Consider the following 18,740-nt stretch of genomic DNA (forward strand, 5'->3'; position numbering starts at 1 on the left):
TGAAAAGCTACATTTTCAGCATTGTCTTCATTTGACCACTGAATATTAGAAAGGATGAACAATTTTTAAAAGTTCAATATCAGTGTTTAAAGAACAGTCCATGTTTAAAAACACTGAAGTAATTCCAAAGATGATGAATAATTAAAGAAAACCATCCAAGCTAAACAAAATTCAATGAAAAAATTGTGTGAGTGTCTAGTCAGTTTAAGTTCAGCTGATATTTTAATGAAAAGATTGTACCTCTGAGTCCCGGAAGTACATTTCATACTGCTGAATCATTTGTCTACTGATCATACTGCCATGATAAACAATGACGTTCAGGTCTGTCCATGTGCGAAATTCTCTTTCCCAGTTTGCAATTGTAGACAAAGGCGCAATGATAAGGAAAGGACCATTCAAGCCCGTCAGAGAGATTTCATCAAGGAATGTAATAGATTGGATTGTCTTGCCTAAACCCATTTCATCAGCAAGAATGCAGTTTTGCCTGGAATTGAGAAATCGTTGTTTATTACAGGTACTAAAACATAGCATATTTTACATTTTATAAAACTTTTCAGAATCTTTCCAGAATAAGCAAAATCAAGGAGGAAAAAATTACAGTTCCCTGTGAAGTTACAATCTGGATTTTGTACTTAAAGTGATTGCAAATTATGCCGAATTGAAAACAACACTAATTTATAACTTGTGTGAATGTACTCAAATAACAATTTATTTGAATATAGAAAACTCAGCAAATCTATAGAATAGTAACTATAACATGATCAATGAAAGATCAACCAGAGTGCAGAAAGCAACAAACTGTGCAAATGCAAATATAAATAAATAGCTATAAATGAGGAAAACATGAGATAATGAGATTTTAAGTGAGATCATTGGTTGTAGGAACATATCAATGATGGGGCAATAGTTATCCCCTCTTGTTGAAGAGCCTGATGGTTGAGGGGTAGTAACTGTTTTTGAACCTGGTGGTGTGGGTCCTGAGCCTCTTGTACCTTCTACTTGCTGATAGCAATGAGAAGAGAGCATGATCTGGGTGCTGGGGATCTCTGATGATGGATTCTGCTTTCCTATGACAGTATTTCATGCAGATGTGCTCAATGGTTGGGGCAGCTTTACCCATGATGTATTGAGCCGAATCTACTACCTTTCGTAAGATCTTCTGTTTAAAGGTATTGGTGTTTCCATACGTGGCCATAATGCCGTTAGTCAATATACTCTCCACTACAAATCTATAGAAGTTCGTCAAAGTTTTAGATGTCATTCCGAATCTCTGCAGACTCCTAAGGAAGCAGAGCCACTGCTGTGCTTTCTGCGCAATTTCACTTGCGTGCTAGGTCTAGGACAGGTCCTCTGAAATAGTAACACCCCGGAATTTAAAGCTGCTAACCCTCTCCACCTCTGATGAGGACTGACAAGGCTCGTGGACCTCTGGTTTCCCTCTCCTAAGTCTATAATCAGTTGCTTGGTCTTGTTGATACTGAGTGAGAGATTGTCGTTAGGACACTATTCAACCAAATTATTCGATCTCCCTCCTGTATGCTGATTCATCTTTGATTCCAGCACTTTCGGACAAAAATATATGTATTTCACAAATATATGCTTACAATAGGCACTATAATTTAGACCACAAGTAAATGGAAAACTGTACAGTAAGAAATCCTCGATGTACAATATCTGTTACTCAGTGAAAATGATGCTTTGTTTGGACTTAATTTGTTAATTTTATGCTTATTACTTAAAGTGTTGTGAATAACTAATAAATCTTGTTATATATCAAAGCATGATAAATCTCTGCACAGAACTGGAAGATGAGCAAATCTATATAGAACATTGTTCAAAGCTCAAAGCAAATTTATTATCACAGTACATACATGCCACCATATATAACCCTGAGATTCACTGACTTGTAGGCAAACTCAAAAACTCCAGAAACAATAATAACCATAAAAGAATCAATGAAATTACCACACCAATTTGAACGTTTAACCAGTGTGCAAAAGAGAACAAACAGTGCAAATAGAAAATAAATAAAATTATTGTAATTCAATATGATAAATAACAGCGGAAGACTAGAGCAATATCAATCCCAATGTGAAACCGCAGTTAGAGAAAATACTTATCAGAACTAAAATTAATTATCTACAATAGCAGAGAGGTTAAATTACTGAACTAATAGCTGGAGGCCTGGACTACTGATTCAATAACGCCGGTTGAATTCCCATAGCCAAGGAATTTAAAATTCAATAATAAGTAAATAAATTAAGTAGATTTGGAATTAAAAGTAAAAGCTAGTCATATGAAGCATAAGCCTACCAGTTTTGTTGTTAAAAAAGCCGTGATTCTATAATGTCCCTCAAGGAAGGAAATTTGCTATTATTAACCAGTTTGATCTATATCCAAGTCCAGAGCATGTAGTGTGCTTGAATCTTAACAGTCTCCTCAATTCAGGGATGGACAACGGATGCTAGCATTAACATTCAGTATCCACATTCCATCAAAAACAAAAAAAAAAGTACAAGTATTCATTCCAATATTAAACACTTCAGTTTACTCACTATTAAAAGTGACATCACCTCCCCAGCAATCTGACTTTTTTGCATTACACCAAATCAAACAGTCTCACCCATATTCATATGAACAGGTAAACAGTGCATCACTACTGCATCTGATCACCTTATTAATGGCAGTCTTCATTAGAATGGAATGAAAATTTCTGGACTTCCACATGGTAAGATCTTCTGTATTCTTGGTCACATGCTTCAGATATTTAAAGTGTTAAGTACAAAGTCTTCAGACTATGTTCTTACCTGTTATACCAGTTGAACAAGAGCCAATTAACTCCTTCCAATTGGTACTCCCTGAGCTCATTACCAATCTTGTATTCCCTGGATTTTTCAAGCTTCTTCCAAAGAGTGGGAGGAGGTCGCTCCTTTGTTAAGAGGGGAATGACAATAAAGCACAAGTAAGAAAACAGCTGAGCAGCAGGAAATACATTCTTCAGGTCATTAAGAACTGCAATTTTTACTTGTACCCTAATGTTTTTGGCAATACGTATTTTACTGTTAACCTGTTTAAATTTTGAATAAAAATGCTCAGTTATAACCAAATTGCTAAACAAAAAACAGGGCAGCACAAAATACTGTATGCCTTAATTATCTATTTTCTACTGCTGCCAATACCTTTTAAATTTGGTTATCTTCATATTTTCATTTTAATGTAACAAATTTTAGAATGAAAATAGTCCTTGTCTCTCAGTCAGTGACACTCTTGACTCTGAATTAATGCTCAGGTTTATGTCCCACTCCACACACATCAACAGAAAATGAGCTCTTGGAACAGCCACACTGTTAGAGATGCTGTGTTTCAGATCAGGCACTTAACCAAGAGTTCTCCAACTCTCCAAAGGGAACAGAAAATTTCTCATGACACCAGCAGGAAGTCTCCCTGTCAATATTTAACATTTAGCCAATATTTCCAAAAGTGCCATCTGGTCATTATTGTATTGATGATTGTTGCAGCTTGCTATGTGTAAATTGGCTGCACTGTTGCTTGATCATTTCAGTCTGCACACTTCAAATTAAGTCATTGGCTATAGGATGTCCCTGAAAGGCACAAAATCCAAGTTTTCTTTATCCTCCAGAACTAATTCTCTTTGCTCAATATCTATCTGATACAATGATTGAGAAGTTGCAACAACTTATTTTCCTTGACCTACAGTACAATCAGTAGTCAGTAAACTTGTACATGTGCCAATATGCACACATGCAACCTTTGAAAAGACAAGGAACAAAAACACAAGTCAAGACATATTTCGTTAATTCTCCTGGAATGTTCCCGTAACAACAAATACATATGACACTCAGCAGTCTAATAGTTACTTGTTTTGTTTTCTTCTCAGGCTGTTTCTGACTGTGAAAACCAAAAGAGTGGATTCAAATTAATCGAGCCAGAGGTTAATCGCAGCAGCCTTTTATTTGGGACGACGACAGGATGCAGAACTGGGATGAGAAGTGGCAGATGGAGTTCAACCCAGGTGGTTCATCTCGGTGGGTCAAATTTGAAGACAGAATATAATATTAATGGCAAGATTCTTGGCAGTGTGGAGGATCAGCGAGATCTTGGGGTCCCTGTCTACAGAACACTCAAAGATGCTGTGCAGGTTGACAGTTGTTAAGAAAGCATATGGCATGATGGCTTTCATCAACCATGGGAGTGAGTTCAAGAGCTGTGAGGTAATGTTAAAGCTAAATAAGACCTTAGTTAGACCCCACTTAGAGTACTGTGTTCAGTTCTGGTCATCTCACTACAGGAAGGATGTAGAGAGTGTGCGGGGAGACTTACAAGGATGTTGCCTGGATTGGAGAGCATGCCTTATGAGAATGGGTTGAATGAACTTGGCCTTTTCCCTTTGGAGTGATGGAGGATGAGAGGTACACTGATAGAGCTGTATAAGATGATAAGAAGCATTGATCATGTAGATAGCCAGAGGCTTTTTCCCAGGGCTGAAATGGCTAATATGAGGGGACATAGTTTTAAGGTGCTTGGAATAGGTAATAGGAGAAATGTCAGAGGTAAGTTTTTCCACACAGAGGGTGGTGGGTGTGTGGAATTCACTGCCAGAAATGGTGGTCGAGGTAGATACAATAGGGTCTTTTAAGATACTCTTAGATAGTTACATGGCGCTTAGAAAAATAGAGGGCTATGCGGTAGGGAAATTCTAGGCAGTTTCTAGATCAGGTTACAAGGCTGGCACAACATTGTGGGCTGAAGGGCCTGTAATGTGCTGTAGATTTCTATGTTCTAACTCCTTAAAGAACAAAAGCTAATCAAGAAAATAGCTGTGATTCTCTTTGCTTATTTGGGACAGGAGACTTGCTGAAGTTTCTAACTACAGGCAGTCCCTGGGTTACGTACGAGTTCCATTCCTAAGTCTGTCTTTAAGTCGGATTTGTACGTAAGTCGGAACAAGTACATCCGGTATTATTCAGCGTCAGTCAGTCAAACGTTTGTCTTAGTATATAGTATATATTTTACCTTTCTGTGCATATAAAACACTTAAGAAATGTATGTATTCTACCAATTAAACCACTACGTTGCTTAGTAATAATTGTAGCTTTCATCGGGGCAGGGCCTTTCATATGATCCATTATTCTCACTTTATCTGTTATCCTTTAAAATTGTTCCGATCATTGACCAATCGTAGCCTAACGTTTTTCCAATGACCAATGGCTTTTCACCTCTTTCCAAACGCTTTATTATTTCCACTTTATTTTCAATCGCGATCGCTTCCCGTCAATGGAACATAAACACTGCAGCTGGCGGGTCCCAACCTGCGCCAGCTCCTGAGGTCTGCTGGGTCCTAAGGACCACAGCACTGAATTCCCCTGGTGCTAAACTGCACCGCACTGAGACAGGTTAAATGGGACAAGTGGGTGCTGTGCTGGGTTTGGGTATTTGATCCTCCACAATATTCCACGTGGGAATTTAAACTGGAAGTGGCAGTGTTTTTTTTTAACGAGGTCAAGTTGCGAGCTTGACATCAACCCGGCACGGATGGTATGGGAGTCACTGGATCGACATCAACTCGACATGGGAGTGGTCTGTCACTAAATCGAACTCGGGAACCTCCGTTCTCTAGCCCGGTGCCGATTTGACTGAGCCACCAGTTGACTGGAATGGAGGGGGGGGGGTCAGGGTGAATCTTACTAAGAAAAATTTAAGCCAAATACAAAGTTAAACACTCAACACAGTGTCAACGGCAATGACTTAAAATGGCAGACGGCGTTCTCCTTCCTCGGTTCGTAAGTACGAGTTGTCCGTAATTTGGACGTTCGTAACTCGGGGACTGCCTGTAGCATCAATTGCTTGCACTTGCGTGGCCATTAAACAATACACCGTACTTTGAGTGAAAAGTTTTAAAATAGCATCAGCTATGTTCAAAACGCAGTGGCTCTTTTTGTCACTGACAGTTGGCGAGAACTGGTAAGGCAATTCGTTCACTGTGGTTTCAAGCATTCACACTTGGAGATGTCAGAAACGGCTGGGAGTGAAAATGAAACAATTTTACTACTTCAACCTTAGACAAGTTACGAACTATGAAGAATTTGAGGATATTGACAATCATCTTTAATGTTACAATGAAAATGAAAATTTGGAAAACGCAATCATCAGAAGTATTTTGTGAAGGCAGTCAATCATCTGCACTAGGTGTCTGTGCTGATTTTTTTCATTTACAGTCTATCAAAAGAACATACTGGAATAATTCCACTGTCTGTAACTATTCAGAACTACAGTTTTTTTGGTACATAGTAGTACAGCCAGTGTTCTAACTTGTTCTGTATTTCATTTAAGTACATAATTTGTTACTCAGTTAAACAGTAGTTTGCATTTTTAACTAAATTTCGGCTAATCGAGGCAGCTGCTTAATTGGGCCAAACTGTACTGGTCCCAATTAACTGGAATCCGCTGTATCTTAATTACTGGCCGTTTAAGATCTAGCTTGTGGAGTCCCTCCCAGACACACTGTTGTGAAAAGGTACTTTGCAACCTAATTACATTTATTTTTGTTTACATTCTACTAAACTCACTTATTCCCCAAGCCAATGTTCTATAGTTCTACAAATATTTACATTACACACATATTACCTGGCAATTTTATTGAATTGGAAAAACATGCCTTCAAAAACGTTCATTCTACTATTGAGTAGCGATAGCCAGCAGTACGTTAGGAATCTCTTAAGAGTCAAAGAGTAGTACTGCACAGCAAAAGGTCCTTTGGCCTAATTCATTCAATGGGCCACCTAAACTAATCTCATTTCCTCACATTTGACTCTTATCCATAACTAAGCTCATTTAGGATTCTAGGTACTATGATTTACTATACATTCAAGAACTATTTACCCCTAATCATCCTGGGAGCTATTAATTGTCTTCTTCATGCCTCATTTTCAACACAAAACCCTCAACCTTCTGAATCAGAGGCCAGGATCTTACCACTATTACTAAGAAGCTGTATGCCAGATGAAGATTATTTCCATTCTTTAAAAGAAATCAAAAGGTTACTTGCATGATATAAAGTTTCAGCAAGGATCTCAACTTTGAACTTTTCTAGCAGTAAACTACCAGCATTATATTGCTTACTTACCGCACGTTTCAGCGAAGGCTTTGCCTGTTGCAGCCGTTCAAACTCCTCAATCTTTGCTTGATCTACATCTTCTCGAAGCTCCCAGGTACTATCCTCATATGGCAGTGAGCACCACTTAACTAAGTAGTAAACTACGGCCTGCAATAAAGTAACAATGAGCTTAGAAAGTCTATCCACTAAAAAAAAGGTGCTATTCTGTGGAAAGCTCTTTAAATAAAATGCATGATCTCATTCTAAATAAGCTTATTCCAATTGCACTGTAGAGTCAGAGATGCAAACAGAATATGATAAATACTGCCACTTTAGGAAAATGTTAATCCTGTCTACAAAGTTTGAAGTAAATTTATTATCAAAGTGTATCTTGAGGTTCATTTTCTTGTGGGCATTTACAAGAAAAAGTAAATACAATAGAATTTTACAAAATAAATTACACATGCGCAACCAAAGACAGACAGGTGTACAATCTACATTATGATTTCTAACCAATTTCAAATCCAAGATAGACCCTATGAATGGAAAAAAAATGACAATGTTCAGCAGTGATGATTATTGGTGAAATTACTACCTATGACACAAAACAGAATGAATCCCAAACCAAAATCATATTCCTATCTCTCATAATGTAAAACAATAATTTAAGATAGATGGCAGGGACCTTAAGCCAAAAATCTAGTCTAATCAGTAACTTATGCTTAAGACCAGAGATTTACTACATTCCAAAGAATGTTCTTTCTATGGAATGCTCAGTAGGATTACACTACATTACCTCGCCAGTGTCCTTGTCTTCACAACATGAGTGCTCCAATATTCGATCCACTTCAACGTAGTCTGGATTGAATGGCTCATCATCCATCTGTTAGCAGTTTTACAACAGAGGAAAAATGATAAATAATTCAGTACTGATTATTTAACTATGAAATGTAACTATATTTTCCCATAATTATTTAAAATCAGATACGATTCCATACGAAATACACATTGTACTACAGTATTTTACACAGTAAAATACACCGCACTATAATCTCACAAAGTAACCTGAAAGATGAAAGGTTATGCCCTTACAAATATTAATTCAAGAACTGCTCAGTTGACAAGCCAGTCCTGCTGAAGAAATGCTGAATGATTGTGAGGTGAAGGAATGGGGTCCTTGCTAGCATTACTAGAAATATTTCATTAGCTGGTATCCCTGGCCTACATAGGTTATTTAGCTCTCTGCACTGCAAGAAGCTGGGGTGGGGAGAGGCTATGTTAGCTATCGTTTTATAACACCTCAGTTCGTGCTCAAAGGATACAATTAGATCATATTCAATAGAAGTACGTTGCGCTGTGTCACACTGCACACGTCTCTTGTAGCTCGAAGCAAGCTCTGCTGATCTAATGAACAGCATGACGGTTCTGCATTTGCTGGCAAAAGGCCTAGTATGCAATGGGTATGATTTGAAAGAACAGGTGAGTTGTCATCCCCTTAACAGCTTCCAGCAGAATGTCTTACAGCACCCATCAGCATATGTCTGCCAGGACAGTAAAACTTCTGTCACTTATGTGAGGCGAAGACTGAGCCGTGAGATATACAAAGTTGATCTGCTATCCTTTTGCTTCAGGAGGAGGTAATGAGACCCAGTTTCAGTCTCTCATTGCACTTTTTTTAAAAACCAAAACTAAGGAGTCTGGACCACATTCTCAACAGCCATATGGGTACTTCAATCCCCGAGTTTCAGGGGTTGTCTGCATGTGTGTGTGTGCTTGGAAGCCAGATCTACTTTGGAGTTGGACGTGGTTGATATGCAGTCAAAGTTACTGAAGCCAGAAGTTCTGGATGCAGCAAAAGGATGCACAACTGTCAGAAGTAAAAGAAACATCAACCATCTGCTGAAGAGACACAATGTTGCCCTGATGAAATAAGCCCAACTCAACTAGGTCTTGCCTGTACTCACTTAGAAGCCAGGAGTACACAGAATCTAGGGGAGCTCATTAATGTGGACACTGTGGGGAGAGTCAGCAGACTCACGAGTACTAGTGCAGTACAAACATCATTCCAGATCAGAGGTATTTTTGGCACTTTGTATAATTTGTTTGCAACAGAAATTTGTTCTGTAAAGATTGTACTTAATGGACCTGAAAGCATGATATGTGTCTGTACACTAAGACAAATTTGGAAGCAAGCCAAGACAATGGGAAAAATGCAAAGTACCCATGGTTAATTTTAGTCCATAAATACTTTGTAACTCACCGCTGCAAAGAAATGGCCTCTTTGTGCTTGTTTAACCTTAAACCGTTTTACTTTCTGATGTATTCTTTTGTCTTTCATCAGCTGTGCTTCTGTGGCCCATTCACAATGCAAATAGGAGCTGGAAATTGTAATATGAAAAAATTCACTCCACTTATCTAATTAGTCATTGGTACAAACTATAATACTCATCTATTAAACCGTGTTATCCATAAATATCAATATTTTATTAAAATCACCAAATGTGCACCATTATAAAGGGAGTAGTTGCACTTCATACAGCCTGTGTGATGTTCAGCATTTATTCACAGCAAAACTAACTAAGGGGTAAATCAGAATTTATTTTCCAGGGTGGAGTGCACAAACTTCAGAAAGTAATACTTTGAGGTTGGACACTGTCTTTTGATAAAGTTATTTAATTTGCCTCAATACCCTGGCCTTTTAACAGTAACCAGTAAGACTCCTTTCCCCTTTTTTCTATTAATTAACTAATTCCCTTCTGGAAGTTAATAATGAAATTGTTTCTACCATTCCTTCACTTAGTATATTTCAGACCATTTCTTCCCAACAATTTCTGAACCATTGTTACTTATCAATATATTTTTTTGAGAACAAAACAAAAATATTTACCGCCTTAAGATTGTGGGAGCAAAATCTGCTAAAACCAGATAATCATTCACTTTAGTGACAAAACACTGTTAAAGTAGTAAATTCAAATTCCAGCAAGTTCATAGAGCTGACTAAGCTGTGGACCAATTAGTGGCACTCCCACCAAAACCAGAAAGTTGCAGGTGCAAGTCTCATTGTGGAGGCCTTAATACAAAATTCGAGACTGAAATTCTGTTGGTATCAGATTGCCCTGCTGAATTTTAGATGAGACATAACCCAAGTCCCCAACTGGTCTCTCAGGCAAATATTACAGATTCAAAGTCACTATTTTGAGGAACAGCAGGCAAGTGATATTCTCATTGAGCCAATAGTACAAAAATAATTTATCTGGACGTTTTCACCATGTTTCAGACTCACCACAGTATGCTGCCATTTCTGCACTAATAGCACTTAAAAAAAAAGTACTTCACTGGAGATACAGTGCTCAGGATGAGCTTAAGGGGATGTGGAAGTAACTACACAAAGGTAAGTTTTTTTTTGAACTGTGTAGTACTTAAACCATTTCTTAGACTTAAATATTTCTTTTCTGGAATCCTATTATACTGTCGTTTAGCATAACTGAAGCAAATTTAAAGGGGATGATTTCAACAAGTTGTAAACTCACTATGCGGCCCAAAATATGCAATATCTTTCATGATCAAATTAAAATCAGCTTCAGATTTTATCTTCTTTCACATTTTGCTAATCACCTGCATTCAGTCATTTAACAACTACCTGAATTAATGCGTGAGAGTTTGCTCACGTACCTCCTCCATTTCCATTCAGCGGCCAATTGCTAGAAATAATGCAAAAACATCACAGAGAAGCTGGGAATACAATTTAATCTCCCAATGGAAAGCACAATTAAGCATTTTATTTCCAGAACAAAGCTTCCAGCTCCTCATTAGCCTGTTGTTTTTCCACAAATATATTTTGCAATAAAATTCTTTTCACCCATGAGATATACACGGACGCATTTCTACTTGGATTCTTCTTAACTAGCTGTGATATATACATATTCCATGGCTAAATTAAAGTAGCAAGATCAAGCAGAATGTTGAATGGCCACTGAATTTAACCCTGAAGTAGAAAATCACATCATTAAAAAAAAGATTTACTTACTAGTTTTTGTACTTAACAAAAAATTCTTCAACATCAGCCATATGTCCATTGGCCACCTAAACAAAGAAGCCTTTTGATTAAAATTACTTGTCAACTGTTCATTCAAGAATAAATACAGGCAACCCCGTGTTACGACTGTTCAGGTTCCAGAAAATCACCTTTATAGAATGCATAATTCTCTACCTAAAATGTAAGGTATGGAATAATATTCACAAAAATCACTCAGAGCATTTGTGAGAATAAAAGGTAATTTCCTTCTCCAGTTTTCAGTTGCTGATACGAGTGGATGGTGTGGCTTTGTGCTACAGAGAATTGCAAAATGGATGACGGTTTTCCAGGAACCCAACCAAACCTGGAATGAGGGGTTGTCTGCATGGGGAGCTTTATGGGAAAAACACATCCGACAATCAAATTTTTGATCATCCTAAAGGATTTTTCCAGATACTTCTCAGACTAAAAATGTGGTAAGCACTGTCTTTCTCTCTACTCCCTCTAACTCATGCACGGTTTGATTCACATCACGATACAGGCCAGTCCTGTTGTCTCCATTCCTTATTTCAAAATGACTTCTATTTTGTCCATCGATCCCTCAAGTGGTCCATATGTCGACCGCCAATCTCGTTGGGCCGAAACATCACAGACTTCACTGCCAATGCTCAGACAGTAACAAAGTTTGCTGTGCCATGCTGACATTGTCCCCAACATGAACCACACCTAAAAGCCTTTGACAGCCTGTAAATCTATGCTCCTAGCTTTGCCAGCACTAAAAGCTATGAGAGTTACCACTTTTTAATGTCTTTATCATATTTAAAACTATTGTTTGAATAACTCAAATATCAAAATCTTTAAAATACTATAATAAAGTTAACGAAAACACCTACAAACACCCATAAATAGCCATTAGACTAAAACAAACTAATTAAGAGCCTTCCTTTCTCTTTACCTTCTAATATCACCCAGAAACCCCAATGAATACAATGTGCAATTTTGCAGTGTAAATGTTAATAAGATCTACAGTAAGATCAGCCTTGATTAACCTCCCCCCCCCCCCGATGAATCAATCACAACTTCAGCTACTGCAAGTTCAGTAAATCAAAAAAAAACTCACACTTCACTCTGTAGATTGTGGAAGAATAGATATTACAAACATTTGTTAAAAGTTAGATACACCAACAGTCAACAGAAGACTACTTCAAACTATTTAACTTACTAAAGCAAAACACAAAATGCTGGAGGAACTCAGCAGATCAGGCAGCACCTATGGAAATGAATAAACAGTTGATGTTTTGACCGAGACCCTTCATCAGGATTGGAAAGGAAGGGGGAAGATGCCAGAATAAAACGCTGAGGGAGGGGATAAGGTCAGCTAGAAAGTGATATATGAAGCCACGTGGGTAGGAAAAATAAAGAGCTGGAGAAGAAGGAATCTGATAGTAGAGTGCACCATAGGAGAAACAGAAAGAGGAAGGGGCCTAGGGGGAGGTGTTAGGCAGCTGAGAAGAGGCCAGAGTGGGAAACAGAAGGAGAGGTGGAAAAATGTATTTAGCGGAAGGAGAAATCGATATTTTTGTCATCATGTTGGAGGGAGCCAAACTGAATATCAAGTGTTGCCCCTCCACCCTGAGGGTGACCTCATCTTGGCACAGCAGGAGGCCAGGAACCGGCACATCAGAATGGGAATTGGCCACCGGGAAGTTCTGTTTTTGGCAGATGGAACACAGTTGCTGGACGAAGTGTTCCCTCAATTTAACTTATTGGCAGATTACTAATAGAAAAAGAAGGACCTTTCTGGACATTGCTAAACTCAATAAGCATTAATAACATAAATCACCTAAGCATTAATAGCATAGCTGCAAAATTATTGTCTAACAATACTGTCTCACATCTTTATCTCAATGAATTTAGAAACACTGGAAGGTTACACCAGTCTAGCAACAGCTCCAATGTGCCTGGGTGCCTATTATCCTCACAGACACCTGATGGGACTATTTATAGCTGTGAGAAACTTTGTCCAGACTACAGACATTGAGATTGTCAGTCACTTCCTGCAGACAAAACGCAACTTGGCTCCAGCCACACAATTGATGCTAGATACAAATCAATTAGAGCTGAAGCTAAAATTTCCTCCTTGTCTAATTTAACAATACAGCCATGCAGTTCAACCAAAGAAATATTATGACTTTTTCTCATGGAGATCTTTGTATAAATACTCGTGTTAAGGTAGGTAGAGTAAGTATTTTCATACAAAAGTCCAGCTGTTTAGAGAGAAATTAATGAGATATTAGTACAGCAGTGCAGAGAAAATTATGGTTGAGTTGTGGTATATTATCGCTGAATTACAGAAAATAAATTAAATTGTGCAGAAGTAATATTTATATTCAATAATTGTGATATTTGTTTCTGTGGAATATTAATTTAATAGTTAAATTACCCAAATTAAAATCCCCTGGTAAACAGCAGTTTACTGCTCTGCTACGCTCAAAATAGCAGAAGGGTCAAATGGGATGCCTTCCTTTATTAGCAAGGCTGGGAATACCAAGGACTGTGTACTAAAAATGTACATAAGTCATTTACTGCCTGAATTGTGTTCTCCAGACCACAGGAAAGGTAAAAAAATTTGCAGAAACTGGTAATCTGAAACAAATGCAGAAAATGACGGTGATACTCTAAAGGTCAAGCAGCATATGTGGAGAGAGAAAAATTAATATTTCATGTCAATGACTTGTCATCAGAAAGAAACGTTGGAAATCAAACATTTAAATTGCAAACAATGGGAGTGGAGGTGACCCAGAGAGATTGATTGCAACAAAAATAATTGGCGCCGGCTGGGGGAAGAGGGATGAGAACTTGTTAAATGCAGTTGATCTGTCTGGAGGAGATGCAAGTAAAAATGTGAGAAAGCAAAACTAAATATGAGAAATCTGGGAACCTGAAGTAAAAGAGAATGCCAGAAATACCCAGCAGGTCAAGCAGCATCTATGGAGAGAGAAAAGCTCAGCTAATGTTGCAGGTTGATGACCAAAGATCAAAAGTGGACAGTTCTGATATAAACTGGCGTCCTAAAACTGAATTCAACGTTGAGCTCTGAGAGCTGCAACATCACTGGTCAAAAGATAAGGTGCTTCTTGACCTTGGGTTTGGTATCGATGGAACAGTCAAGGATGCCAATGAATAATCAGAGTGCAAGAGAATTGGAGAATTACCATTCTACGCCTGCTGCATGATGGCATGCAAGGCTTCATTCTAATGCGTGATCAACCCAGTAGACACAGAAGCCACTAAATGTTCAAAAAGTCAGACCTTACTCTAAATGTGCACAGAACGAAGGTTCTCTAATAACCTAATCTGATACATGACATCACTCCCACCCTGACAATAAAGTGCCATGATAAGACTCTGCAAAACACTGGCCATTTTTTTTACATCAAAGGAACCACTTAGCGAGGAAACATTAATGATGAAAATCACCAGCTCCCCTGCTTTGCCAGCACAGCCTTTGGTTGTCTGAAAAAGAGAGTGAATACCCAGACTACAAACCAACACAAAGATTCCCTGCTCTCCTTTATATTCTGTGGTACTTTTCAGTTCTCATTAAAATAACAGGCCTGGAACCCAGCAGTAAAGCATTAATTGCTTCTTTGTCACAAACAAGAGTAAATCTGGAGATGCTGGAAGTCCAAGCAACACACACAAAAAGTACTGGAGGAACTCAGCAGTCTAGGCAGCATCTATGGAAAAGATCACAGTTGACGTCTCGAGCCGAGACCCTTCATCAGGACAGGAAAGAAAAGACAAGAAGTCAGAGTAAGTGGAGGGGAGGAGTGGAAGAAACACAAGGTGATAGGTGAGACCAGGGGTGGGGAGGGGTGAAGTAAAAAGATTGGAAGTTGGTGGAAGAGTTACAGGGCTGGAAAAAGGGGGATCTGATAGGAGAAGACAGAAGGCCATGGAAGAAAGAAAAGGGGGAGGAGCACCAGAGGGAGGTGATAGGATGAGGGAGGGAAAAGGGAATGGGGAATTATGGAGGGGCGGGGTGGCCTTATTGGAAGTTCAAGAAATCGATGTGCACATGCCTGCCTTCACCCCATCCTTCCGCCTCCAACCTGGTTGCATGAACATCGATTTCTTGAACTTCCCCCTCCCTTCCCTTCACCATTCTCTTGCTTACCTCATCTCCTTACCTGCCCATCACCTTCCATTGGTACACTACCCCCTTGTCTTTCTTCCAAGATCTTCAGTCCTCTCCTATCAGAGTCCCCCTTCACCAATCAACTTCAGAACTCTTTACCACCCCCACCTCCAGTTTCACCTATCACAGTGTGTATCCTTGTCCCCTCCCCCCACCTTCTTCCTCTGACTCACCTTTTTCTCTCCAGTCCTGATGAAGGGTCTTGGCCTGAAATGTCGACTGTTTACTCTTTTCCATAGATGCTGCCTGGCCTGCTGAGTTCCTCCAGCATTTTGTGTGAGTTGCTTCTTTGTATAAAAATAGTGATCTTTCAAGTACTAGCACTGTACCTTCTGAGTCAGTTGCAATGCACACAAGTTGCTAGAGGCACTCAGCAGGCCAGACAACGTCTAAGGAAAAGAGTAAACAGTTAATGTTTTGGACCGAGACCCTTCAAGATTGGAAAGAAAGAGAAGTACTTCTTCCTACGCTCCCCCACCTTCTTACTCTGACTTTCCTCCTTCCTTTCCAGCCCTGAAGAAGCCCAAAATGTCGACAGTTTATTCTTTTTCCATAGATGCTGCCTGGCCTGCTGAGTTCCTCCAGCAATTTTTGTGTGTGTTGCTTTGGATTTCCAGCACCTGCAGATTGCCTCATGCCTCTGAGTCAGTTATCTACTTTATTATCTATCTTCCTTTAATAATCTCAGAGAGCAAAGCAAATATTTAATAAAGAAATCATTACAAGTCATTAAATGTAATCTGTATTAACTCCCAATGTTCACTTTAACATTTATAATTGGCTTCAAGTTGTTTTGCCTGTAAGGAACACTGCAGGCGATTAGCAAATCCTATAAACCTTTAATAAACTACCACACTTAGAAATTTCAAATTTTAAAGTAAAATTATTTCTAAAGACTCTGGTGTGGCCAACTATGATACTCTGCAGATGGCTACCAAACTGAGAAACAATGAGCATGTGGCTATAATCCAGAAGAAATGTAATTTCAATTGGAGAGATGTGGCAATAGACTTTAAATATTGCAGTAAGTCCAGACAGAACACTTCACTATTCAGACTCTGGACCACCAGATTCAATAGAGTTCAATACACTTAGATATAGGATTGGGATAATTTTAATGACAAATATTAACCAAATAATCCTCACCAGCATATAGAATTAAAGCTCTAACAAATGATTAGAAATTAGTAACTTAAGTTGTAAATTTAGACTATAAAATACACAAGATACTCTTTATATATCTGAAATAACTTTTGTATCCCCCTTAATATCATTGCTAGCTTACCTTTGCATTCCATCTTTTTCCTCTTTATGAAATTTTTAGTTGCCTTCTGTTGGTTTTTAAAGGCTTCCCAGTCCTCTAACTTCCCACTAATTTTTGCTGTACTATATTCCCCCTCTTTGGCTTTTACATTGGCTCTGACTTTCCTTGTCAGCTATGGTTGCATCACATTGTCTTTAGAATACTACTTCTTCTTTGGGATTTAGTTATTCTGTGCTCTCTAAATTGCTCCCAGAAATTCCAGACGTTGCTGCACTGCCATCATCCCTGCTAGTGTCCTCTTTAAATCAACTGTGGCTAGCTCCTCTCTCATGTCTCTGTAATTCCCTTTACTCCACTGTAAGACTGAAACATCTGAATTTAGCTTCTCTCTTTCAAATTGTAGGGTGAATTCTATTGTATCATGATCACTGACACGAGGGCTCTCTAAGCTCCTTAAGCTCTCTAATGAATTCTGGTTCATTGCACAACACCCAGTCCAGAATAGCTGATCCCCTAGTGGGCTCAACCATGTGCTGCTGTCAAAAGTCATCTTGTAGGCATTCTATAAACTCCCCCCTTAGGATCCAACACCAACCCGATTTTCCCAATCTACCGGCATATTGAAATCTTAACATTGCCCTTTTTACATGCCTTTTCCATCTACTGTTGTAAATTGCGGCCCACATCCTGGCCAATGTTCAGAGGCCTGTATACAACTCTCATCAGAGTCCTTTTACCCTTGTAGTTTCTTAACTTTCTACAGATCATACCTTCCCCAGAAGACAAGCCAATATTCCAGAAATCTAAACTCCTGTCTCCTGCACCAGTTCCTTGGTTTTTGGTTCATAGTTAATCAACCAAAAACAAGTAAAAATGAGCTATTTCCACAATGAAAAGACCCTCACCTCTTTTTTCACTAGTCTTGAAGCCATAATTTTATCCACAATTGCAGCATCTTCTTCACTTGGGTTTTCCTGGGGAAGAGACACAATTCTTAAAACAATATCTAACAGAAAGAGAATTCCATTATATATTCCATCATGATGTAATTTCCAAATAAGTAGGAGAAGTAACATACTAGTTACCCAAGTATATGACATTAAATTTTAAGGCCAAGTTAGAAGATCAACAATAAATCTTAAATTTAGGTCCAAAACTGCTGGCATTCACCCATCTTTACTCTGTAAATATCAAAGCAATTTGAGGATTTTCACACAAACGCTCCCATTTGCAGAAATCCTATTAGTCATTATGCGAAGTCTTTCCAATGCTTTCTTTTGTAATGGAATCAAAGGCAATTTCTGAATAAATCCTAAGCAAAGCAATGTCAACCAGTTCTGCTTTAAAATGACTGAGTCACAAAATCAAAGTATGTATTCAATGAAATCATCACTGCGTCACAAATAATACAATGCTTTAAAATTAGTTTTTCTGTAGTTCTCTTCATGGATGTTTCAAAATACAAAGTTTGTTTAATCAAGTTAATGTATTATTTCAGTTTCTACCTTAAACAAGGCATTAAGCATTGACTTACTATTTAACAATTGATAATTTTTGAAAAGGTAATTAAAATTCATTCGTTTTCTTGATTATGAGAAATTTTAATGTGATTGGCTGCCTAGTCTTTGGGTGTTGAAGATCCACATGAACACTTGACCTTCCATTGTCTGAATACCACAGTGATACTTTGAATTTATTAAAACTGAAATTAATAGTCCATGCAGTCATTTACAGGCAGATCATAAACCAAAAAGAATCTACTCTCTCTCTCTCTCTCACACACACACACACACACACACACACACATACACACATACACACACACACAAAGTGCTGGAAGAACTCGGCACGTCAGGCAGCATCTACGGAGAGGAATAAACAGATTACGTTTCAGGCTGAAAGCCTTCACTAGAACTGAAAAGGGGGAAGATGCCAGAATAGCAAAATGTAAAATGGTGGGGTGGGACAGAGGAACGAATAAAAGATAGTAGGTGATACGTGAAGTCAGATTAGGAGAATGCTATGTGGTTTTGGGGGGGGGGGGGAATGAAGTGGGAAGCTAGGAGGTGATAGGTGCAAAAGGACCTGATAGGGGAGGGGAATGGACAATGTGAGAAAAGGAAGGAGGGGCATATATGGAGGCTAT

General features: G+C 38.5%; 1 protein-coding gene across 13 annotated transcripts in view; it reads right to left on the reverse strand.

The window, feature by feature from the left end:
- chd9 (chromodomain helicase DNA binding protein 9) overlaps positions 1-18,740 on the reverse strand; it is a 269,727-nt gene that overhangs the window by 83,250 nt on the left and 167,737 nt on the right. For all 13 annotated transcript variants that reach the window (XM_059992850.1, XM_059992857.1, XM_059992852.1 and 10 more), the window contains 7 exons: positions 17,500-17,568; positions 11,142-11,197; positions 9,375-9,492; positions 7,911-7,997; positions 7,145-7,282; positions 2,808-2,929; positions 241-484 (listed from right to left, as the gene is read on the reverse strand). In XM_059992850.1, coding sequence (XP_059848833.1) covers positions 241-484; positions 2,808-2,929; positions 7,145-7,282; positions 7,911-7,997; positions 9,375-9,492; positions 11,142-11,197; positions 17,500-17,568 — 834 coding nt within the window. The remainder of the gene's footprint in view (positions 1-240; positions 485-2,807; positions 2,930-7,144; positions 7,283-7,910; positions 7,998-9,374; positions 9,493-11,141; positions 11,198-17,499; positions 17,569-18,740) is intronic.

Source organism: Hypanus sabinus, chromosome 17, assembly GCF_030144855.1.
Source record: "Hypanus sabinus isolate sHypSab1 chromosome 17, sHypSab1.hap1, whole genome shotgun sequence".
Taxonomy (NCBI): domain Eukaryota; kingdom Metazoa; phylum Chordata; class Chondrichthyes; order Myliobatiformes; family Dasyatidae; genus Hypanus; species Hypanus sabinus.